This window comes from Bombus terrestris, chromosome 15, assembly GCF_910591885.1.
Source record: "Bombus terrestris chromosome 15, iyBomTerr1.2, whole genome shotgun sequence".
Taxonomy (NCBI): domain Eukaryota; kingdom Metazoa; phylum Arthropoda; class Insecta; order Hymenoptera; family Apidae; genus Bombus; species Bombus terrestris.
Genome location: NC_063283.1, coordinates 10,661,481 through 10,688,227, shown reverse-complemented (window position 1 = coordinate 10,688,227; position 26,747 = coordinate 10,661,481). Strand labels below are relative to the sequence as shown.

Genomic DNA, 26,747 nt, shown 5'->3' with positions numbered 1-26,747 from the left:
AGAGAAATATATGCATATTCGTTTTTATTTAATTTTTCCAACGTATGTTGGTAATATCTATATGCAAAGAATAAGTGTATGAAGAGAAATGGTCTTTAGACGAATCTTTAGGTTTATTTTATTGCATTTTTTATTCTTTTGTTTATTTTATTTTCGATTTTGCATATTTACAGATTAATTTTACCTAGTACACGATCGATACGTCTAATAATCACGTTTATACCGTCTGAAAATTTTCCAAAAATTAAACTCGATTACTTCCTCGTAAAAAGCACATTTATTTTTACTCAAACCAAAAATCTAAATTCGCTAACTAAGATTCCTCGTCCGGATCAAAGACAATCAGTTGCTTGTTTTCAATTGAATTGGCGAATTAGCGAACGCTAAGCGACGAGTAGCAGAGGTCAAAGATATATCGGGCAACGAGCAGTAGAACCAGCGTACTTGAACTGCCAGGAACAGCAATGTGCTTCCTGTTCTCGACGCATTACCGCCAGTTTCATCGGTGGAATCGGGATTATTGCGAGTGTTGCTGCACGCAGAGCGCTCGTTCGAACGGTGATATAGCTCTCTGCTGGATCCAGCCAAGGGAAAACTGAACGATACGTTCCGTGAAGCGTAATAACGTGTAATTAAGCGTACACGGAGCATGTGACGGTTAGCAACGCCATGACAAAGGCAGACTGAATAGACACGTTCGAGCGGCACACGCGAGCTCTCGGCTTGTTCGTATTTCATGCGTACGTATATACATACATACATAGGTACGTACGTACGTGTGATAGATATGTACACGGAGCATGTGCGTCGCGAACCTGTTCCAATGCACCCATGACCGTGTCCGTTCGTGTGAGCTGCCATGTATTTCCCTGCGCGGACCGCGATAATATGTGTCAGGGTCGATGATTTATCACGGAATTTTGACTGGGCGGAATATGGTCCAGTGAAAAGCCTTTTTTTTCAATTTGCGAATACTCACGACCGTGGATGTATTTGATAATTACTCGAAATACTTTTTCTTCGAAAGATGTATCAGGCTCAGTATCGCGCTATTTAACGTCGAAACAAAACCAATTAATTACTCGAGTAAGAAAAGGGATGAAAATAAGAAGCTTGGGAACACAAAAACCGTACAAAACCTTCCTGTGTCTTTAGTATCGTGGATTCAGCGACTTCCAATAAACACAGAAACTGTTGTGTAAGATAGTAACGTCCAGCGAACGGTGATTAAAGTCCCCGAAATGAAATTGGTTAATCTTTTTCCCCTTTTATTCTTGTTCATCGTTGAGATACAGGCGATGTACCGGAATTATCAGCTTTCAATCAGTTTTTTAAGGGTTATCGATACGAACGATGTTCATCAGAGCCGAAAGGGGCAAAGTACGGATCTAGTTAATTGGAAATTGCTCGGTTCGTTTGCGAACAACGCGAATGATGCGAACAATGGTCTGGTAATTCGTGTGACGGCTCTTTAAGGCAGCTTTTGTTAAAGAAACGCTGTCACAGACAACGGAGGCCACCCTTTCTAACGAGTCTCTCTGTTCGTTTGGAATATCACGCGAGAAATGTGAAATCAACGAGCGTTTGTTTCGATTTATTTCCATGTAGAAACTTTTGACACAAGGAGCCAGATATCCTTCGCGTCATAAGTCTCTACTAAACTTCCTGTTTTAACAGCCCAACTTTTAAAAACGTACAACAAATTTGGCAAAGATTCGTATCAACTTCGCGTCGTCGCTTTTTGTATATTTTACCGTAAATCGGATTATGGAGGTTTAAAGAGTTCTTACAAAAAAGTTTTGAAGTGAAGTGAGAATTGCGATATACAGAAAATAAATGAGAGAAATGCGTAATACGAAAAGAAATACAGCTAGCCCAGAAAAGATACTAATACTATTTGTTCAGACTGATCGATTCTTTCAATTCCTTTTGTTCTTAAAAATGGTATCTTGCTAAAGAAATGCCTAAGAGGGTGCTATTATCATAAATCTTCTCACAAAAGAATCAATTACGCGGATAGAAAGATTTGTTCGTTAATTCAAGGCGAACTCCTTGAATTTTCATGAAAGCGTGATAAGATCGTAACACAAGTACTTGACATTCAGATGGTATTTAGTTGTTCCATGAGCGATATTTTAATATATTGATCTATTTCTGCAAATTTTGCGAAACGACGCTACGTAGATAAACTCTACCTTTCGAATAACTTATGATATTACTTTTCGAAATATCTGTATCCAATTAACCTTTGCTTCGTTGTAGTAATGAGAGCAGTTACAACTTTGAACGAAGTTTCGCCAAATATCGCATCGTAAAATGTCAAAAGATTGCTAAAATCAATTGCCCTCTGCGATCTCGTGTTTGAATAAAAAATCGCACAGACGCGTCAACTATTAAAAATCTTAAATATCAATTTCAACTCCTTGGAAGCAATACACATAAGTGCAATTAAATGTACGATACAGCGCCGACGATAAACCGTGAATAAGTCAGTTATCCATCGTTTTGAAAAACAAGAAACTATGTAAATTAAGTAATAGAGAAATATAAGTAGTTATCGATAACAATTTTCCGTCCCATCGGATAATTCCAAACAAATTCCGAATGATGTAAAGTGCAGTAAAATTGTGACAATCGACGTTCTATCATATTGTAAGTAACTGGTGAGTAACTAGTGCGAAGGAAGCACGGGAGAGTGGCATAGTGGAACCGAGCCCCAATTTCCGAAGGAGACTCTGAGAAGTAGCGCAGGTTGGCGGGTGCAGGGACGCGGTCACCTCGGGACGTTCACCCCGTGCAGCCAGCGCATTCGATACACCTACCCCTGTCTGCGTGTGCGGGGGCGTATGTATACACGTTGAACTCGGGTGGCGTCCCGCTATCTACGACCTACGGCTTGCAGTCTGCCGTGCACGACCGCGGCTGTACGAGCTCTCCACCCCACGCTCTGTTCTTTTCACCCTTCCTCATTTAGTTATTTTACGCGTCATGTAATATTAAGATATACACGTGTATGCATATACAGGCTCGTTTTTTGAAACATCGTCCTTTTCAAATAAAACATTCATCGTATTTAGTACGTGTCACTAGTTGTAGTTGGAAATAAATAAGAAGCACGATATATTATTTGTTGAAGTTATACACCCGTGTAATAAATCACTCTGAACTATTATCTCGGATGGCACGCACGAAAATTTCACATGCATCTTACAAATGGTTCCATGGGCCATAAATTCATAAAGCACTTTCGTAGAATGTGCAAAGTAGAGTTAGAAAGTCGCAGTCTAACAAACTGGTTCCGTGGCACGGAACCATCAATGAAAATTCTAATTTCTTAAATATAAATAGCTAAATACATGCCTTTGTTTCTTACGACGCAGCAAGAGAGTAGAAATATTATTTCTTTAATTATTTTCACAATAACTAGATAAATTTATTTCCTTTACGGTCGATGCATTTTACTGCTAATCTCAATCTACGTGATTAAAATTTATTCGTATTGCTCATGCTTTCCCTCTTCTATGTTGCGATTAGATATTTTCAAAATTAAAATATCGTGATTTTATACATCTATCGCTCGAGAAACGATCAAAGGCATGTCAATTAATTTTAATTAATCGGTTAAAACTTGAACACCTTATACATATATCCCTATGCAATCCTGTTGCCAGAGCACCCATCGCATAATCATTCGCAGCTCCATTTCTTTCGATTTGTCCGCGTTTAGCCAAATGCACGACCTAATTATCGGTGCATCGATCGTAACGATTAATCTGACTCGTTCTTTTGCTTCTTTTCCTTTCCCTCTTCCCTCCTTCTCTTCGTTTTTGTTCCCCTTTAGCTTCGGAAACGAACGGAGTTGGGCTCGAAAGAATATTTCTCGAAATGGGAAACATCGTTTGACAGACGAAACAAGGAAGTTCCTCTACTTGTAACAGTTGCTCGGAACAGCCGGTGAATCCTCTATAGTCGAGCAAGATTAATGAAAAATCACAGACAGAAGAAAGACGGGATGATCAAAGACCAAAACCTCTTTTTCTTTCTAATCGTAAATAATCGGAGACTGGATTATCGCAGAATATCTTTATATGCTTTGATTGAAAAATTATATTAGCGACGTGTAAATTCGAAAACTATGAAAAAATAATAGCCAACCAAAATGTATTTAAATACGAATAGGCAAGATGCCTATGCATTCGAGCGTTCGTGACAGAATTTTACACCGGGAAAATTACACCGGACGTGATTTACACGGTGGTCAGATAAGGCAAAGTTTAAGAATATCCACAGAAGCACGCGTGGTTGCCTAAGGGAGGACCGTCCTCCTCTATAGAGCTACAAAAACGGCCTTGATTAACGATCAAATCGATTTCCAGGGAGATTTTATGCATTTTATCAAAATAATTTGTAACTCCGAAAGAGTCGTTACGATAGAGGAACGTTTCCGAAGAACATTTGCAGCTAGCCCTAATGCTTCGATTTCGGCGGATTTTTATTAAAACACTACTCACTGTTGGAACTTCGTTATTCGTTATTGTTAAATTGACAAGTTACGGAGAGAAAAATTTATTACCTTCTTTTGTCTTTTCTTTTTCCTTCGTAGGGTGCAAGGTATTATAAGGCGTTAGAAGAACGTCCTACTGCAATTCTCTACTATCGACGTTCTAATTCTTTACCTCCTACTACAGCTCCTTTTTTCTGCCTAAATCGAAAAAGTTCATCGTTACTCATTATCAGCGCCACTAGATCAATTATAGATAGAAATCTCACAGTGGAATGATTAGATTCTCGATTAGGAAGACGATATTTAAATATAATCCAGGGTTTACGGATAATCTCGTAGATATCCGATATTTCTATTTGAACTTTCTACCGGTAAGACCGGAAGATCAGCGATAATGGTCCATAAAAGTGGCTTTAATTAATAAACAACAGTTTTGCTTTCAATTAGTTTTGCCGTTTCTCGCAAATTCCTTCCCGACCAAACTAAATCAAGATTTAGTTTACAAATACGCGTCAGTAAATGAAAATATCTGTAAAATTTTCTTTACGCGAATTTGATAAATATAAATAGAACATCTTTTTTGATAGAAAATTAATTAATAGGAAAAGTAAGATATCTATAAATAATTAGTAGTATTTGGCAATGATGTGTAAATGAAACGTAGATCGTAAGATGCTAGTACGGAGCCTAAACAAAACATAATTATAAATAAACTACGAATAAAAACTAAAACTAGGAAAAATTGATCAAACATACCTAACCTAATTCATCTTTTTTGAATTCTCCACTTCCTTGGCATTTGACACGAATCTTACATCGTACGACGTGGTTTAACCGATCATAATTGATTTTAACGAAGATAAATCGTACGTAGGTGATCGCGATAGTCTCACGTTCGTGCAGCTACTTAATTGGGTTGACTCTTTGATTTTTTGAGGCGTGGACGATTAAGCTATCGAAATAGGGTAATACTTGTACTCGAGCATTGCCCTGAATTGAACAAAAGAGAAGGTCATGATCTGGACAAGTGCTACTTCGATAAAACTGGGCCTGAAGCACCAGGTATCGATAAGTATACACAAATTTGAAGAGATTCGACGCTCTTCAATTTTTATCTATCTATCGATTAATTTTTAACACGAGCGAATTTTCATACAGTCTCTGTTTCCACAGAAATATGTATTGTACAAATCTACGTATTTTTTTTGCGGAATTGCGTGTTAAATCACGTAACATTCGGCGAAAGGAAGTCGTTGAAATTCCCGATAAAATCCTCTTAACGAATTTACGAAGATAAACGAGATCGTCTATTAAAATATTATATACCTAGTTGTTTAAACCGAATATTACTAAAACATCCAAAGACAAATACCATGTAACGAGTTTAAAATAAAGATATAAAATTGATATGAGTAAAATAACAGAATTACCGATTATTTTATCATTTGTAGAAGCAGAACGTGCGAAGACCAAAGAAAAGGATAGCGTGAGAAACGATTTTACGAGTTATCCGTCTCGATGGACGGCGTGATCGTTCAGCCTCGAAAACGGCGCGTCCGCATTTTCCACGGCTCCGGCTGAATATACGTATGTAGGTATACAGGTACACGGGCACACTAGCGTTCACTTTGAAATGGAAATTGGCAGCGGTCTCGGGATTCTAGACTAACGACACGGCAAATCGAATTACCTGCGCACAGAATCGATCATCGGAACACGGCGCGGCTGATTTCGCCGTTCGGGACCGCTTAGCCGTGCATTGGCATTCTCGATGCGTCAATGTATGTGTGTTCAGAGTTCAGAGGATCTTTTGAAGCGAACAGTCACATTAATTGCCAAAGTTCTTTTTTCCAAAAATGTTCCAATATGTTGCTTTAATTTGCTATTTCTGAGTTGATCGAAAATACATCTTAAATTTCATGTAAATCCGAAAGAATCTTCGTGTCTGTTCTATTTATCGTTCGGCTCTATCGATTCGTGTTTACAGATTTCTCGAAATATCGTTCGAACATCCCCAATATTTCAATTTCTTGCTTCCATCGGCATTTTGGTTCTATGAAACGAAATTTCTGGACCACAATGAGTGTCCTTGGATTGGGATCTTTAGAGATATCCGCGATGAGAGTTCGTCTCCGGTTATGTGTTTGGCAAATACTGTAATATTGAAGGACGGAAGATATTGAAATACTTTTGAGCCGCATATTCCAAGCAAGATAGCTTCGCACTATGTTAATAAAATGATGCAAGTGAATGATGTTAATCTGTTATAGCATATCGATTTTATTAGGCAGATGCTAAAATTATGGCTGTTTCTGCGTGGAAAATCTTTATCAATATTTAGGAATTGACATAATATTGACGAATCAATAGTTTTAATATTAAACAGCAAGATACACGTATCATCTGCGTATTTAATGATTTTTTACTTAAAGTAACCATAAATACTCGACAATTGTATCTTATTTTCCGTACCTTACAGTATTTTTCTTGCCAATAATCGTTCCGACCAACCGCGGAAATTCGTCACTCAACGAGAACTTTCTCGTTTCACAGAAGAGATTCATCGAGTTATTATGCGCCGATTACCAGCCAAAGGCAACAGTTGACCGATATCGCTATTAACGTAATCGTACGCGATTACATCCACCCGTCTCGTTTCCCATTTAACCTCTAATGTTAGGAGACGCTTTCGAATCACGGTTACAACGTAATTATAACGAGCTTCCGCGGATTTGCATAGTTTTCTAAACCGCCGATCACGAGCTCGACCTTTGAAATTGCGTTTCGCGCACCCTTTCGGCAATGCGAGCTTTTCAGACCAGTTACTAGAAGTTCTAGCTACCTTCTTTCGGGTGTTTGAAGAACGTTTCGAAAAACGACTGTTTGCCGACGATCGTGCTGAAATAAACGAGCTCACTTTTATTGCCACTCTTGACTTGAATGATGAAAACTTTGTACGTCTGTTTTTTTATGAGTAGACTGCGGATTTTTATGCAGCTAAAACTCGTAAAAATATTCAAATATTCAAGTACACAGGAAATATGTCATATCGTGTAAGATATATGGCAAATTACGTAAAATACATACACACGATACATACATGTAAATTACAGAATATAAATCATATTATTATCTACATTTAATTATTATAATTAGCGTTACAGTAAGTAACAGTAGTTTTTTCAAGGTTAGTAAATCGATATCGTTTTTCTAATTTAGAAGCAAAAATAGATTGTTCAACGTCGCAAGATGTAATTGGGATTTCTTCTAGTCCTCGTATGGTTCTAACATACGGAATTTCTGAAATTTTCGATATCATATTGCAATCGAGAGCTTTCTTCAGAATACGATTAAATTTCTCTTTTATCCGTTTGCTAAAAGAATCGAATATATGCTTCATGGTTTCGGCGAATTCAATTTCTTACAGCAATCATCTTCGACATTTAGTAATGATATTCGAACAGCTGAATCGATGTCGTTTATGTAAGATATAGAAAACATATGTAATGTGAAAAATATGTATTTGCATAAAAATCCGCAAATTTATAGGATGTTTATGAAGCCTACTTGACAAGTCTAGTTGAGTGGCTCGGAAGAATTATAAGTAATACATATTTGTTTTCGTAAGTCGAACTTACTAACTCTTACCCTAATCTCTTATGTCACGCACACTGAAATCGACAAACATTTTTACTAAATAAACACCATTCGGACTACAGTCCCCGACAATAAATTACAGAGCAAAGATGCAGGAGAAACAGCGCGGACAATTTCCAGCACGAAAATCATCCCGCGGGGACGAAACTTCTTCCTGCCATGGACCAATCATTTCACAAGGGAGAAAGAGAAAGCTCTTTACCACCACCCACGGCAAAAGCACCACCTCGAACACGAGTTCAATTTCGTTATAGTCTCTAAGTTTCTTTTAGGAGAGTAAACAAAGGGATCTAGAAGAATTCACTCATTTCGTGTAGACGATATTCTCGGAAGGAAATGGTATCCTCTGATCAAACGGTGCAGCTTGGTCTCCTGGTATTTAATCGATACTTGTCGATCTCGCAATGTCATACAAGTTTTGAAACAATTATTTAACGATTAATTGCTCTGTTTTACTTTTTAATCGAACGTTAAATTTCTATGTAAAATGAGAAAAATTCTACATGAACAAGACTGGCAACAACGATGTTCTACTTTAAATCGTATAAATAAAATCGAGCAAACGGTGTATAAAGTAATCGATGGCTAATCAAGTTTGCGTCTACGATATATTTTCTCGAACGTTTTATCGAATTTAAAAAAAATATTTGTTTCCTAATATCCACATAGTAGATCAGTTTTCACTGGATTTTCAAAGTTTAACGTTGCAAATGTCGCGTTCGATCCAAGAAGGGGATAAGGGAAAAATTGAATAAAGTTTAAAAGTACTTTCCTCTGATAAAAGCTGGAATGAAAATTCTTGGATTAAATCTATATTCGAGAAGTTAGAAGCGATGTATTGCCTTGAACTCGAACGTCAAGTAAAATCGATGACTTAACTCATTTTGCATTTTACAGCTCGAAGAAAGAACCATATTATTCTATATTGCCCAAGTAAATAACTATGTTTAAAGTTGCATGTTAAATGTTGCACCAAAGCTGTTGGTGTGTACTTGTATAATGGATAAGGAAATCTGTCATAGATTTGTCCGACTAAACATTTAAATTATTAAATAAACGCTTAGAAGGATGGTTATCTAGAAAATTGGGTTCAGCAAATTCAATCGATAATATATATCTCAATGGATTTCCATTTTTGAATCTTATTTAGTGGATGATGAATTTATAATTAGATTATAATTATTTGTAGTATAAGGAATGATCGAAAATTGTGAATAATTGCGACATCACAAAACGACGACAAAAGATGTTTACTAGATAAAATCCAGGAATTGTAGTGCAAATAGTTTACACAGTGAACAAGTCGGGTACTCGGTAGGAAACACTTGAATTCCTCGGAAAAAACAAACTGGCGAGGTATGTTGGCCGCGCGAGTGCGTGCTAATGACGTCGTTAGTCGTGCGACAATGCGACACGCTGACAATTGGCTGCTCTGGAGGCTCACGGCCGAATACCGTCTCTATCGCAATTATCGCGACCTTTGCGATTCGAGACCAGATGAACCGATCGTTGTCCCTAGAACGGAACTCTTTTCTGCCAATTTACTCGCTGAAAAGCTACTAAACGAAAAACGAATTATTTGATTCGGAAGGAACTAGAACCGTTAAGGAATATAGAAATTTCTTGCTCATACGCAAATAAAAAAACTATTAATTCCACCTGACGATGGAAAAATACGATCGATCAAACGATGCAAAAGCACGACCAATTCTCTGTCACGTTTTAATCGTTACGATCGAAAAAGCATGGATATCTTCTGCATAATATTTGTTGCAGGATATTTTCTATTGATAAAAGGTATAATACTCAAACACGAGGAAGCGGGGGTAAAGATGACGATAAAACAAACATCTGATGAGGAAGGAATTATCGGTAGCAAATACTTCGATTCGGAATAAGATATAGTCCGCTAAAACGGGAAATGACGATGATCTTATTAGGTTTCAATAACCTTTAACGCCGCTAGCGACAGCATATCCCTAACGTGGATAATAAAGTGGACACAAGGCAGTAACGGTCCCCGCTCGGTGAAAACAAACGATCGATGTGTAGTATTCCTCAGTGGATCTTGGTAAATCTCGCTGGAACATTTTATCCGCGCGCGTTCCTACTTCGCATTCGCGACATATACCTTCGAAGACACGCAGAATCGTAGAGACGACCCCCTTACATCTATGCTCGCCCTTCGATCCGGTTTAAACAACCGTAATTAGATGGACGTTACATAGGATACACGCACGTAACAATCTCTAATTAATTGGACGATCTACCCTCGACGAAATTATATTTACTGCTCATTATCCCTTCCTTCGAATCGGCATTAATTGACCCGTTTAATTAATCGTCGTTAAATCGATGGAGCGCGCGAGCACAAGTCTACAGAGGAATTAAGCCTTCCTTGGACATAAATTTGGCAATGATCGTGATCCAGCGAACAAGAAATTGAAAAGATTTGGTTTCCTGCCGCGTTCATACACAAACAGCTCGACAGAGTCCCTATGTTATATTTCCTCTATAACGATTTGAATGTAAAATGGTTGAAACATTTTGAACGCAAATCGAACAAGACGTTGCATTAAATTATTGAATCGTTAAAAGTATATTTCACGCAAAAGTGCGATAAATAGATCGCTGAATCCATCGTCTCCGCGAGCGCAAGTCCGCGAGAGATTAAACTTTCTTTCGAAAATTAACCCGGTGGGGATTAGGATGAAGCGCACGGGAAATTGAAAAAAATTCACGAGCTATTCTTCGAGCTATGGAAGGGGTAAGTTTCGCGCGATTCCATTATAGAATAATTTATTCGCAGTTACTCGAGATGAAGCTGTCGGCCCTTGTGTGAAATCAGAATCGCGATACGCTCGGTGCATCGAGCGTGAACATGGCCCGCTCGAGAGGATCACGGAGGGATCGATTCCGTACTGGCAAGGGAACCCCGCCGAGCACGCTTCCATCCCCGTGACCTCCACGAGCTCGATCCAGAGAGTGGAGACCCCTGTAACGACAAATCGACGCCGAACGAATCGCACCTTGCCTCCCCTTTAATCGCCTTCGATCCAATTTTTACGTTTTCTCTCCCACCGCTCGATCACGCATGATCAATACTCGAGATCGGTAGCAGAGTTTCTCCGTTCGTTATACGATATCGTTGCCCGTATTAGTTTCGTGTGTACGCAATCGTACAAAGAATCGTAAATGTAAGATTTACGATTTACCGTTTATCGTTTAAGTGAGTCGTGGATGGTGATTTGTAAGTACCGAATAATGTTTATGGAGAAAATTTTGTGCTATAATAGATAAGAAGTTGCGATTGGTCGATTTTTCGAAATTCGAGTGGTGGCGTCAAGCGGATTAGGAAGAATATTGGTACAGAATCTTTTGCTATCGGAGATCTTAATGGATTAGACGAATAATTTCGAGCTTATATATTAACGCGGAACCTTAATTATTCGAACCAGTCGTGATATACGCTATTCGGATAATCGAATAAATTTACATGTATTATGAATATTAACAGATTTCGGGTAGGTATGTAAGAACTTTTCTCAGTTTCCATTCTTCTATATTTATGTTTCTCGCGCGTGACCATCGAATTCTCTATTAATCGATGTTTCGATAATCAATCGCTTCCCTGATCGGTGTTCTAATAACTGAGATTCTTCTGTATATTTCGGATTTCTCAATATTAATAATCCTATGTATAGAATAGATTTTAAACGCCCTTGGAAAGCCAGCGATTTCATTAGTCCAATGTAATTAAGCTCTCACAATTCGAGATCTATACCAAACAGCCCTTCCCATAAAATATTTCTTTGCACTCGTGAATTATACTACGTAAACTTTAAATTCTCGATCTAATAATTTTAAAATCTTCTTAAGTATAAAGCAACAGAACGACATTGCAATGTAAATGAATACTGTAACATTCTGGTACTCACGGACAAAGATGTTGCTCATCAGGGTAGCAGGCAGGCAGAAGACTATGACGAGGACATCAGCGACCGCGAGATTAACGATGAAGAAATTCGTTACAGTCCGCATCCGCGGTGACCGATACACCACGGCTATGACGAAACTGTTCCCGATCAAACCAACGACAAAGACCAGAACGTAAGCGACACAGTAAACCGCTGACATGGCCATGCTGTGCCTGTACAGCCGATCGGGAATTTGTTCAGCGGTCGAGAGGTTCGCCGTCTTGCTGGCATTCAAAAGTCCACCCTGCTCCTCCATCGATGTCCTCGGATTGGTCGTGATAGCCTCCGCGATCAAGTTATTGAGATAATCGCCAAGATCATTCCTCATCTGCAATAGGGTACCCGTGGTCTGTGGAATGGCCGAAACGGTGGTAGACGGGACGTTTCCATTGTTACTTCTACGACGCGTATCAACGTCAAACTCGTCGGAGTCCGGCAGACGTAGCGATGCCATCTCCAAGAGAGGAGACGGTGGTTGCAGCATGGGTAACTTGATCGTGAACCGTTGAGTCGACGTTGTTTCGACCATCGGCCGAGTTGCGTTTTCTCGATACCGTGCTCGTTATATTTCCCTTGATATTCTGCACCGTCGACGTCGCGTCGCGGTGTCGACGACCTCGGCTCGCCCGAGTTCCGCCTTCACCCTCGATTACGTACACCCCGTTCACCTGATCGATCCGTGTATCTGGATCTGCGCTTCCCTTTCAATCCCTGTATCGTCCTCTTTCAATCGATTTTCACGATACCGTGGTTGGTGTTTGCTTACGTTCGACTTATGCGTTTGAAGAATATCGATGCTATGCGACACTCGATCATCGAGACGTCGCTGGATAGGAGACACACAGATTGTTCCAAAAGATTCACTGGAATCGGACGGATGTCATAACCGAAGAAAAAGCGCGGGGACGATGAATCGCGAGTATTTAAAAATATTTTGGTGGAAGAAGTAAGAGACGGTCAACTAGCACGTGTACGAGAGCCTATCGAGCTTCGTTGCATCTCCTCGCGGAAAGACTGTGCGATATCGAGCGCGGCGGGAGATGTTTATTTCTTAACTTGTTCAATGAAAACCTTGTTCTGGTAGTTGATCGATAGCCTCTGATTAGGAGCGAAAGGTGAGATAAGAGAAATATGGATGGAAGGAGAAGTTTTTACGGAGGAGATAAAGGTGGAATATCAAATGGAACGAGACTTGAGATGTTTGAACGTGTGTAGCGTGATCCACGGAAAGGTGTCCCGGCCGAATGCTGAGCGACTAATGAGCTTGCTTTAGAAGACGACTGTGAACTGCCGCGAGATGCACCCGTAGTGGCGAGCTGTCTGGCGACGCGCCGTCACTGCGCAAGCGTTACCATCCACCGGCACATGCACCCGCATGCGAGTTACGCCACGATCATCGTAGTGGCGTACAGCTCGAGACCGGGAAGTAGCAAGATTCGAAGGCAATTCTACGCAAAGAACGAAGATAAGAAACAGAATTAAAGGATCTCATCTATGAATGGATCTATCGTGATCAAAAATGGGCAAATTCTATAGGCTCGATAGTATGACGATTTAAAAATGATAATTAAAAAAGATGTAGGGACGTAAGAAGTAAATATAAAAATCAAAGGGACAGCCAAAACGATCCTCTAATTGCTTCGAGCAATTTATAATTTTATAGAACTATGGAATATAAAGGATTTTTTGGTTTAGTTACAACGATAACAGGGTTACTGGTAAATAAAATATTTGAAAATCTGTTTTAGAATACGATGTGCCATGCTCTAATAAAATATGTTTTATTTCACACGCGCTTTCATATATTCTACCCCTACACGGGTTCCTTCAACTTCGGAGAAATCGCAGCCATTTAGCCACGCTGACGCCACGATGTATACTCTGTAAAACTTTGCTTTACAAACACGACAGTCGTACGAGAGTCGAAAGTTCCTTCACTTCCTCCACACACTTTCCATTACGACTTTTCATTTCTATGTTCGCGATATTGGTTACGATTGTCTTATTTAAACGTAGCAGCTTTCAACGAATTTGTCCAATAAGTATTGCCTTCTACTCCTTTTTATCGGCATGCAGGTGGCGATGATACTTCTCGTCACCCTAATAACGAAAAACATCTATGGGAAGAGCGAAGAAACCAAACAAACCGGATTAGAAATGACCAAACCTTTTGCGATTGTCAAACGTCTTCCTCGTGAACGCCTACGATGAACTTGTATAACTCGGTTTCGAAGAAGCAACTTCTTCAGAGTTTCCGACACGACGATAAAAGATTTCGTTCACACGAAAACTTGATTTTAATAATAGACACATTGTTGTCCGAAATACTTTCAGCACTGATAATGTAACATAAATTTCGTTTTTCTAGTAGGAAAAAGTAATCAAACAACGAACATTTCTACGAAGTTATGTAATTCCTAAGACTCAAACTGTAGCGGAGATTTATAAAAAAAATTTCACGCATTTTCATACAAATATTAGTGGAAATAATAGCATTAGAAATTTCTTCTCGATATTTAATTTATGCTATTTGTGCTTCAAAACATATTTCTCTCTGTCAAAATCGATTTCCTGCAAGAAGAAAATACAAAGGAAGAATCGCGTGTCTATTTAACGTCTCAACGCTCAAAGCATAATTTTCCGCGTCTAACCGCTTCTAAATCTTCTAGCCACAAAGAGAGTTATAATAAACTTCACGCTGTTGCAAATCCGCGAAAATCATCGTAAGATTTTCCTTATCGTTAACATTGTCACTAAAAATCAATAATTCTTCTTGCTTAATTTTTCCGCGATTAACTTTCATTATGAGATATTCGCTATTCTTGTAAAAAAAACCATTCGATATCGCGAACAATGCTTCCTTTTCGTTAAAAATTATGATAACATATCATCAAAATCATATCATCTTTTTCTAACTACTATAACTCATTTTGGACATATTTATCGTTGGCATTTTCAATTTGTAAAGTTCCCAAATTTTCCAACTACCATCCAACGACTTTTTCATAGTTCCGTAAAATTTCGTTCGTCGCGTTATGTTAAAATACAGTAGGTCCTATGCCAAAGAGCTCGCCTAAATTCCAATAACCTTGTTTCGCTATTTCCTCCTATTCTTTGTTAGTGTCTCGAGCATAGTGTAACCTATTGTCAAAGATAATGATTAGACGTAGAGAAAGTATGCAAGAAGTATTGTCTTTTCCATTTGTTCATGATAGATTTATTCCTCTGTCGAAGGACTCTAAGGTCCTGCTCTGCATGAATTGCAATGTGATTCTCTGATTTGAATTCAAGCAAGTATTGTACATGGCGACCGCTTAAAATCGAAACGACGCGACGTTCAAACATTTAATTACCAAACTTTTAAATATAAAACTTCCTACTCACTGTATGAAATAGCTGGAGAATATAAACACCTCGTAAGTCTGCAGAAAGATCTTTTAGATTTTGATAATATTGATTAAAACATTGAAAAATTGCACAAAAATCAAACACGAAACTACACGTTACCCTCACCACATTTCAAGTCGTTAAAACTACTCTGCGCGCGCATCACGCTTCAAATTGCTCAACTGCGATAGGTGCGCATTATCGACCGGAGTATCGATCGCAGAGACGTACCGTATCGATTCTTAAAATCATCAAAAGGAAGCAATACCGCGAAAGTAGTATCGTGCCGTAAACATATCTTCTTTTCTGTTGATTTTACTGCTCCGAACAATCGAATTGTCTGTCTTTTAAACAACTACGTACTATGTGTACGTACTTATCTGAAATAATTTGTTGATTTGATGCGGAAAATATTGGTTAGGCTACGGCGGTTTACGCTGGATTCGTGATTTCGAGACTTTGGTTTTGACAAGTGAAATATCTAAAAACTGTAACGTATGCATTCATAAGAAACCATATATTTGTCCCAATCTGTCTATAAGAACACGCATTCGCCATAACTGTAGTTTAATTGTGGGACCGTGTTAGTAAGTCGGTGGTTTAAAAAAAGTACTCGTTAAAATTTGTACGCGCATAATCAGGTTAACCAACAAGTCGAACGATGTGTAGCGTATATTTTCGCTCGAATAATTGATCGTCGAGCAAATTGCGTACGCAGGAAGAGTCCACAACATTGGAGAATGTCAATAACAGTCAAAATACAGAGCAACGGTCGACCACAACAGAACATTTTAAAGGAGGACAAATTATATCGATCTTTATTTACATGTATCTATGGCGTGACTGGTGAGTTTGAAAATTTAATTTTTTTAGTTGTCCATACTTGAGCTGTTCAGAAATCACATCGATTAGCACCGAATTCCATCTAAAAATTGAAAAGTACAGAAAAATGATGCGTTTAGATTAAACTTTATTATTATGTATCTCATTTTCTTCCTGTAAATAAACCTATGGAAGTATGTAATTTGTTTCTTCCAATATGAACGTTAATCACGTACTTACGTAATAAAGTTCTAAAAATGTATTTTTCATAATTGTATTATGTTATAAAAATCTACAAGTTATTCTATAGTTCTAGTTATAAAAATCTACAAAAGTTTGGATTATAAAATTTCTTCTCTTCTTTCTTGTAAAATTGACTTTCCGAAAAATAATTTAATAAATTAGGTACATGGCATAATATGTAGTTCAAAATTTCAAAAACAGACTACTTTTTTCTTAAAAGCGTAGAAAATTTCTCCAAACATTCACTATATTCGAGACCAACATGATCGCTTCTTAAGAACTGTTTAAAAACGAGGCTTTATACAATATATGTATTTATGTATTCGGCGTTGGCCTTCTGACGCTTGCAAAAGATGAAACGTTGCTGAAGAAGTGGCGACTGATTTCGCATTCCGATTCTTAAACATCTTCGACTTTTGTCAAACTTCCGGCGAGTTCGTAATTCGTTTTGTAGGGTTCGTTGCGGAGAGCTAACTCATTTTATTTCAGTCGCAAGCTCTCAAAGATCTCACTATAGTTTGACTGCCGATGTCCGTGAAATATTTTGGCTTCCTGTCATTTTTCCGTGAAGCTACGTAATTTCCGACTGAAACGCTATCTTATTCTTAGTTTCATTCTTGTTCCTGTTTCATTCCCAACAAATAATTATTATTTATAACGAAATTATACTCAAATTTAAAGATTTATAGTATTATTCGCTATAAGTATTACGATATGTACTGAACCATACAATATTGAAAAATAAAACGATATAGGCAAATTTTATAATCGCTACTCAGTCTTTTTTATACATTTTTTATATACACTGAAATCTACTATCAGTGTACGTAAATTTTAGTTAAAATCATTGCATGGGAAACGGTAATTATTGCTAGATATCCAGATAAATAGGCGAAGCTTAGTGGAAGATTAAACAACTTGTTCCATTCTAATTTCATGCTTAACCGAACCAAGATCGACACGAAGGCGTAAAGGGGAAGTTAAAGATGAACGTACGTCCCATTTATCTTAAATTACAATCGATTACGTACGCACTTGTTTTATATGCTTTCTTACAAATATATCGGCGATCGATTGATTTTTATGATCATAATTGTTTATATTCGTTGTCTTCTTCGTTATTTGTTATTTATAATAATTATTTATTACGACAAATTTAGTTGCATTAGTCATTTTACAAAGTGTTTTAATCTTTAAAAAATTTCAATTTTTCAAACTCTTCGAGCTCGCCAATTTTATCAAAAATCTATTTAGGTTTCACACATATATGACAAATCCTCCTTCGCAGGATTGAAGAAAAAGGAATTATTGTTTTCCAATTCAAGAAATCCCTTCAATGTGTAACGCAAACGGGTAAAAGCGAAAGTAAAACAAGCTCGGAGTATCGGTAACTCCAAAAAACTTTCACAGACAGAGTTAAGTCAGGGTTTCGGTGATTCTCAACGCAACGTACACAACTGTCCAATATGCATAACACGCTTGTACTAGCAAAAGTACCCGGCATGATCGTAAATCAGAAATTACTTATTATCCGGCCATTTCGAGCGCGGAGACGGTATCTCGTGTGTGCTCGACCGGAATGTCTCCAAGTTCCCGAACCATCGTCGACGACCAATAAAAATCCTGAACGAGCGTTCGCGACGAAACACTCGAATCAAACTTGGCAACGCGCGCGGTTAATCGATCGACATAAGACCGTCCCATCTCGAGCATCCTCCTCTTTCCTTTTTCTTAATAAAAAGCACGGTAAGAATGATAGAGGAAGTTCCTCGGTAGGGAATTGAACTGCGTTTCACGATTGCTGAAAAACATGGGATCGATTGGAAGACACGTGTATGCGGCGCGTTTGGCCGACTGAAAGTAAAAGGCCGCAATGCGGGGAGACTACTGTACCTTTCAACAAATTCGACGGGTTGAAATAGCAAACGAACTATTTTTAGTATCTCAGTCATGGCTAAATATATTAGGTCATCCCATAAGTTCGTGCCGTTTTTCGAGCGGTTATATATGTTAAGATTGTTTATATACCTTTCAGTTTCATGAAAAAATGTTATCTCCCTCTCGTTGTACAACTTCTTCCCATTTTTCTGGTAGAGCCATTATTCCGTCTCGATAAAAGTTTTCTTGTTTTTCTTTAAAATAATTTTCTAAGCTATTTTTGAGAATGTCAATATTTTCAAATTTTTTTCCTACTAAAAAGTGTTGTAATGCTCTGAACAGGTGGTAATCAAATGGGGCAATGTCTGGAGAATATGGGGGATGTGGTAAAATTTCCCAATTAAATTCAGACAATTTTTTTGTAACGCTTTTCGCGACATGCGGTCTAGCGTTGTCGTGATGGAAGATAACGTTGTTCCTATTCACTAAACCTGGCCGTTTTTCAGCTAGTGCTTCCCTTAATTTTTCTAACTGAGTGCAATATTTGTCTGAATTAATGGTATCACCACTAGATAAAAGTTCAAAATAGAATATTCCTTTATAATCCCACCATACACACAAAAGAACTTTACGTGGATGTAACCCTGGTTTTGCACAGCGTTGAGTTGGCTGATTTTGTTGGGACCAATTACGTTTCCGTTCAGGGTTTTCGTAAAGTATCCACTTTTCATCACCAGTTACCAGGCGTTTAAGGAATGGCTCATGTTTATTACGCGCAAATAATGACATGCACGCTGTCGTTCATTCAAGACGGTTCCGTTCCGTAAGTTCATGGGGTACCCAAACGTTCAACTTTGACACCATCCCCATTTTTTTTAAACACCTATGAATCGTTGTCTTAGGTATTTTCAGAACATTTGACATCTCTTGAACTGTCAAACTTCGTGATTTTTCAACAAGATCCCGAATTTTATCTTCGTCTGTCTGAGGAGGACGCCCGGAGCATTCCTCGTCTTCTAAACAGAAATTCCCAACTCTAAAACGTTGGAACCACTTCCTACAGGTGCAAGATGAAAGCGCATTTTCTCCGTAAACAGCACATATGTTTTTCGTGGCAATTGTTACAGAACTTCCTTTCCGAAATTCATATAACATGAGATGTCGAAAATGGATACGAATTTCACTCATGATTTTTTACTGTTAGAAGTCACTGTGTTCACTATATTATGATCTTATACCCACGAAAATCTGTCCTAACCTGTTCTCGATCAGCTAAGCTCAAGTGCATTGGTCCCTTATCGCCGTATGTTTATAAATTGACACATGAAATGTATACACAAAAGTCGGCACGAACTTATGGGATGACCTAATACTTTACCTCATGGCTAATATATTATACCTAAATTCCGCTATAGCGTACCTCTAAGATTTCTATTTAAATATTATAATATTATAAATAACGTATTAGGTATTAAATTTAAATCAAAATGAAAGAATTTTTGTTACTGGTTGATACGATGCATCGATGCGATTATCAAATTGCAAAAATAACGCAGGTGACAGAAAATTCAATTCTATTCAAGAAAATATGAAAAATTCCTCTCAGTTCGCTAGAATCGATTGAAAATCAATTTCGCTGACAAAACTGTCAGCTTCATAGATTTCCGAAAATTCCAGACTCAAGGGGGGCGGATTAGGGGAAAATAGCTAAACGACGTGGAGCACGTTGGGAAAGAAGAGCTGTAAGGTGGAGAGTGATGATGCAAGGTCGAGAGCGATGATGCTAGAGCGCGAGAGAGAAAGGGAGGCGGTCAGGGTGTGAGAAACTAATCGACATTCTAATTGAGTTGCCACGTTAATCGCATCTTCGTCGATAATTCCATACCGGATAGAATATGTCCACAATTTGCTATCTCATATCCGTTAATTAAACTGAAAACTTCCGAACGAGAGGCGATGCGAATATTCTAATCGCTTTTAGGCGATCAAGGGAAAGATTGCCAGTCGAGAACCGCGGATAAAGCGAGGGATTACAAGAGAAAAAAGGTAGAAGATAAATAGAAAAGGTTTTTTCTCTTCACTGGTGACGATGTAGAAGCGATAACGAGGAAAAGAGATGTTTATTCATTGTCTAAACGAATTTCAGTGTTCTCGATAAATGTATGATAAAATCTTCCCTGAAGTTAATAACGCGTTGATAAGTCCCGGTGTAATTTCTTCCCGATCATCGTAATAAAAATCGTCGACTCTGTTGAAATCACGGCACGAATACGAGGCATTTAACGTAGCCCCATGAAATTCAAATGGGAAGCATCGATTCAAAGGGTCTAATTAATATTCAAAGGTACGACCTTCTCTCCCTCCATCTGACGTATCTCGATCGATTTCGTTGAAATAATTAACGATTCTCGAGGATCATCTACGCCATCCGCCTTTTACATTTCCATGTTTCGTTCTGTTCCAACGTGCATGTAAAACGAAAGGTTAGGATGAGCAGGAAAACAAAGAATGATTATATAGAACAGATCATACTTGAAATATAAAGGAAAGTATTTTTTAATATTTCGATAAGTTACACTAACGCTGTATTAAACATTTCTTTATACAACCGTAACCGACGATTCGAATCTTTATCTTCTCGTATTTCTGTCAATTTGTTTTCTCTGATATCTAAATAAACGCGTTAATTTCATTCCTGATTGATTTTACAATTTTGCTATATCGTGGAGCTACCATAACGCTGATCTCTCGTTCTTTAATAATAGATAGATATTCTCAGGACACGTGCAAAATCTTGGTTGGTTATATGGTCTTCTTTCATCGTTCGTGCCTCAATCTATCTACGTATTTCTACCATTTGTAGCTGGCTAAAATTCAAATTTCTATACTACATATCTAAAATGTAAATGTACGATTCGTAGTATGATTTATAGCACTTGTTTTGGTGTCTACTAACGGAAGAATTACCTTATATTATGAGTATTAAAGTTAACAAAACGTTTGTCATCCGCCATCATAGTAACAGGAACGTTGCTGTGATAACGTTTCAAAAGAACGACAGTTCTGATTGATCGAAGCTTCCGGCGTTGTCTTACGTGCCACAGAAAAATCCAACGAAATTCTATTATCCATGAACCCTCATTCGACGTTCTCAGACTACCCTGTCGTTCGACGTTTCAAGGTAACGACAGCCAGCGTAAGAAACACGAGAAGTTCGATCTCGGGATCATAAATCTCCGAGTATCACGCGGCTGCACCGGCTCTCGAGTTTTCTTGCAGCTTAAACGAACTCCAGAGAGTCGGATGCTTGTTTCTCGTCGATCGAGCCGCGATCGCGAATATTTTTCAGTCGATAAGACAGACAATATTTCCCGTGTGATCGTGTACAGAGAATCACTTGACGACTTGTCGTACTTGACGACTCACAGTGGTCTGAAAAACGGTGTTTCTTGGCCAAAATTAAAAACAACTTTGTATCGATGTTTTCCTAAAAAAAACGAAAGTAGAAAGTGAACATTTTCATCAAGATTGCTTAACGTTGCTACGAGCTACAAACAGTAAAAATGTTGAAAATCACAATTTTCTACGACATTTGGCCTGTAATCGCAGTAAATCTACCTTTTTCGATGCGCGTCGTTTGTTCCTACACTAAGCGATTTCGAAGTACATAACTCTCGTAAATGTTCAAAACGCTTTGTTTAAATTTTCATTACAGGCTCAGATAGAAAAGTTGCAAAAAATAATCTTTACTTTTTTCTTCGCAATTCCGATCAATTGTATTTTTTTCAAAAAATTCTTACGCGTCATCTGGTAAGCTAGATCTTCTAATTTTTCAATAAGACCGTTTGGCTCAATTTTAAAAAAGTTATTCCGTTTTTGAGAAAAGCGTCCGAAGGTATATTAATGCGGGCCACTATATTCACTTTCATTTTTTCTAGGAGAAAATTCCATCGCATAAGTTTTTATAACTATTTAACTAAATTATATGACTCTCATTATTATGTCCGATTTGAAAGCACTAAAACAAATTTAAGAACATTCGTTTTTCACAACATGTTCATTTAATTAAACGTTGGTGATCATATGGATACTCGACCTACTCCCAGTAGTTTAATTTTTTGCCACTAGTTCGCACATTAAAATTCTCAGTTTACCAATACGAGTGGCTGTCGAGTGGCTGCAAACGAACGCGTTTGGCGCACTACGATATTTCAGGCGACTATTTTTTGAAATCAGCGTAGAATTAAATACCAAGATAATAAATCGTTACAATTTCAAAATTTCAATCCTCCTTTTCATTTTACACGATATTTTTCTTCGCGGTCAACAAAGAACATTAAGATCTGCTAACCTTGTCGCCAGATAACCTCGCGCTCACCAACTTGTTCGCGAAGGCACGATTAGAAGGGCGATTAATGGCACAGAAAAAGAATAGTCAGAGGCGACAAAAAGTCAGCCGTAATCTGGCCTCGAACGTTCGCTTTAAATTTAAAATTGAAATTCTTCGAAGAAAGTTCGGAATGCCATTTCGATTACATATAGCCAATTAATCGACGCATTCCTGTAGTCGGGATTGTACCGTGGCTGCAATTATTAGGACCATTAATGGCGAGTATATAGATGTTGGTTCACTTCGCGCTCCGGAGGACGCGTGTTTTTGCTCGAATATCGTGAACGCTGTGGCTTTTGATGGTAATTTTATAGCTAAATGCAAATTAAGCTTATACGCGCGAGCGTTGCCACTTCGATGCATTTTCAAACGATATTTCACTAATACGATCGGTCAAGACATATTAGATAGCAATATCAGGTTGTTAAATTTTTATCTTAATTAGTTGGGAAATTAATTTTTATTTCGTTCAATGTTGAAAATTAATACAATAATCATTTCAACCTTTGTACCACAAATATCTTACATTAAAATACATCTTCTATTCTTCGCGTTATAATCTTCACGTATCTTCTGTTAACGCAAGCTGGAGCTAACGTTATATAGATTTCTTCGATAATTGTTTTAAGAATACTATTTATACGGTAGTGTAACACTATGAACACGATTTTCTTATAATAATTGCCTGCAGCTTCCTTCTCATATAATGGCTCTTTTGTTTCGATCGATTCAACCGAACATGTGAATTACTTGGGCTTGAGTATGGAACCTGTAGTTTGTTATGACGTGACGATCGATATTTCATAGGAAGCTGCACTAGTGGTCTTGTTTCGTGATTGTAGGGATATTCCTACGCTACTTGCTCGAAGAAGTTCGTGCTTCTTAACAGGCGTAATGCCATGAATTGTAAACGGATGCTTTAAACGAAGTATCACGGAACACATGCGCCTGTTATTGTATCTTCGTTTTATGATAAAGAAAATATTATCGAAAGAGACGAGGAATTTTATTCTTTATAAAATATAGTCAATTTGTAAGAGAGAAACAAACGATCTAATTTTAATATTAATTCTTTGGTTCATGAAACATATATTTAGGTGTTAACTTTTATAAATTTTTATGGATAGAAATATCTTCCTTTGTCTCTTTTTCTATAAAGCATATGAAATTTCGATAGAGGAAAATATAGATTTGTCAACTTTTGCGTAACTAATTTTCTTTCCTCTATAGTCATATACATCTACTGAATATTTTAACACCCAGAGTAAATTAAAATTGCCAGTTAAAAACGAAAGTTTGTCAATTATCTTATAGCGCGAATACCAGAAGCTTCGTATCGCGTGTAATTGTTTGCTCCTTCTTATTTCCCGCTCGCATTAAAGTTTCGACGTAAACAGATAGCCAAGAGCGATTAACCGGGTGATCGATTGGAAATATTTCGATTTCAATCTTCATACTTCGCTTCGACAAACGAAGAAATAGCTCACAAAGAAGGTCGTACAGCACAGTTATCGACCATACATAGATACAAAACGATAAAGTATACGCGATTGGTCGTTTCCAATCTTCATCAGTTACAAAGAAAGTTGTATGCACCTCGTAGTTGTTTCTCAGGACAGCACGCGTTCAACGTAACTTCGCGATATAAATTTTGAATGACTAGTATATCCGGTCGAAACAATTAACCTTGCTACCATAGCTAGCATAGCTTTATCTTAGCATATTTTTTTCTAGAGTCATTTGTGACGATCGAATGAGAATGACAGAAAGAATACCTGGAATAGATACCAATAGACGATATTACAGTACATTTGTACAAAGGCTATAGACAATTTTTTTATAACACACGATCGTCGTCTTTTAATTATCTTCGTCTCGCATACTGTCCTTGTCTCTTCTGTTCAAGTTTCTTCTACTATTTTTGTGCCAAGAATTATATAGTATGTACAACGTAACTAGGACAATGCTGTGATATTAAAAGTACCGATTTGTAATTTGTAGCTAAATTCAGACCAATGACGATATTCTAATTAAACCATTTTCCTATTAATTGTAAATAGAAAAGGTGTACATTCGTTGTTGTATCCATCCTCGTTTAGTAAAGATCGTATCACTCGCTCTTCATTCCCATTCCTGCAAACTATTATGTATTAATGTAATGATATGTATTGCGAATGCCGCAAATAAATTGCTATTTATATTTTGATAAAATCATTTTGATTAATTTAATAATTGGTATTTTTTAATATTACTGTAACTAACTTGTCAGGTATTATTGCATGTATCTTGTCACTTGTCACGTATCATTGCAACGAATAAATTCTACTTTATTGCTTTTTTTCATAAAAAGTATTATTTTAGTCGAGAAAAGGCACGATTTATAACTTACAACGACACATTTCCCTTTTTCTCACTCATAATTCCTGCAAACAAAATCACAAATGAACACATTCTAACTATCCACATCTATGATCACGATCACATACGTATATCGATATATTCGCGGCAAAGCGACCAAAATGCCGAAGAAACGAATGCTAAAAGAGATCGATGGAGATGAAATGCAGTGAATCGTAAGATGAAACGAAGTTAATTCGTCGTTCTGGAGATGTCAAGGATGCTCTAAGATCTTGGAATATTTTCTTTCCGCGGAACGTTACCCATCTTGGTTCGGGACAGAGGAAAACAAAATTAAAAGTGATCGCGATAGAAACCAGGCGCCCAGCCTCTATTGTAAATCCACCCCTCGAACGGAACAGAAGCAGAGGTCAGATTCTTGGTAAGTCTTCCGATGCCCCTTAGCTAAAATCGAAGGCTGTCTGCATTGTGGCCAATTGATTTCGTCTTGTCTCGGGGGCACTAACGTCTTGGAACATTATTCAAACGTTTCGAGTTCCTTGCAAATTGCAAGCGACAAAATAAGTAGATAGACGAAACGTTCAGAAGAGGGGTGGGAAATTTCTTTTATTCGTATCTGGATATATCGATTTGCATACGAACCGGTCATATTCGCCGGTCAATTTCGTAACATTTCATCTTCGTGTTAAAGCTAGCCATATCAAGCTATTCCTATAAACCATTCTATCGCTTTTCTTCCTCGCAGTTGATGAAAGAACAAACAAAAAGTTCCGTGGCTTGGCTACGAAATCGATGCTCGTGCTCAGTGTATGGATCGACGGAGCGGAAAAACGGAAACTCGATAAAAAATTCAGCGAGCTGTTGAGACGGCCAGTTTGAGTCGATCCTTAAGCCAGAGGAGCAGTGCGGATATTAAGCCACGAAGGATTTTTCGAGCGGCTTTTCAGATCGAATTGAAGGTTGCAACCTTCCTTCCTTTCTTCCTTAGTCTCTTGTCTTCTTCTTTGAAATGGTACGTGTTCAACGACATCGTCTCGGTTTGCAAGATGCCGTCTTTCCACGAGACGTTATTTGAATACTCCGGTGAAATATTATCTACTTATTCTGTGACGGCAGCAAGGGCGAGCTTCCGACTATCCATCGACCCCACCCCTATCGATCCTGGTTTAGTGTGTTCCAGCCGTTTCCGCCTACGTGCAACCCCTTGCCAATATATCGGTTCCCAGGGATCCCGTGGGATCTCTCTCCCCGAGTCCAAGGTTACCCCCTTAATCGCCTTCCTTTGAAGCCAGTCGACACCTCGTTGCGATCCTGTTAAGCGTTCCGTAATTCGATTCATTTCTGTTGAAGTGGTCACCACTTCTAGGAAAACTCCACATCTGGTCTTTTTAGCTTTCTCAAGCGCTGAAGCCATCGACAGCATATAGACAAAAGAATAGCAGGGAGGCAGACCATAAACAGTAGACAGGCGACGTTGACTTCGGGGTTTTCAGTCATAAAGTAACACTGCTAGCGTGCGGATCTGGACCAG

General features: G+C 38.1%; 1 protein-coding gene and 1 long non-coding RNA gene across 2 annotated transcripts in view; one reads left to right on the top strand and one right to left on the bottom strand.

Annotated features, from left to right (window-relative positions):
* The window catches only part of LOC100647319 (neuropeptide SIFamide receptor), a 63,454-nt gene extending 49,992 nt beyond the window's left edge, over positions 1–13,462 (bottom strand). The window contains exon 1 of the mRNA XM_003401543.4: positions 12,100–13,462. Within this exon, the coding sequence (XP_003401591.1) occupies positions 12,100–12,667 (568 nt within the window). The 5' untranslated portion in view covers positions 12,668–13,462. The remainder of the gene's footprint in view (positions 1–12,099) is intronic.
* Positions 13,463–15,666: 2,204 nt separating this feature from the next.
* The window catches only part of LOC125386390, a 73,526-nt gene continuing 62,445 nt past the window's right edge, over positions 15,667–26,747 (top strand). Inside the window, exon 1 of the long non-coding RNA XR_007226494.1 lies at positions 15,667–16,371. This is a non-coding gene — a long non-coding RNA (uncharacterized LOC125386390). The remainder of the gene's footprint in view (positions 16,372–26,747) is intronic.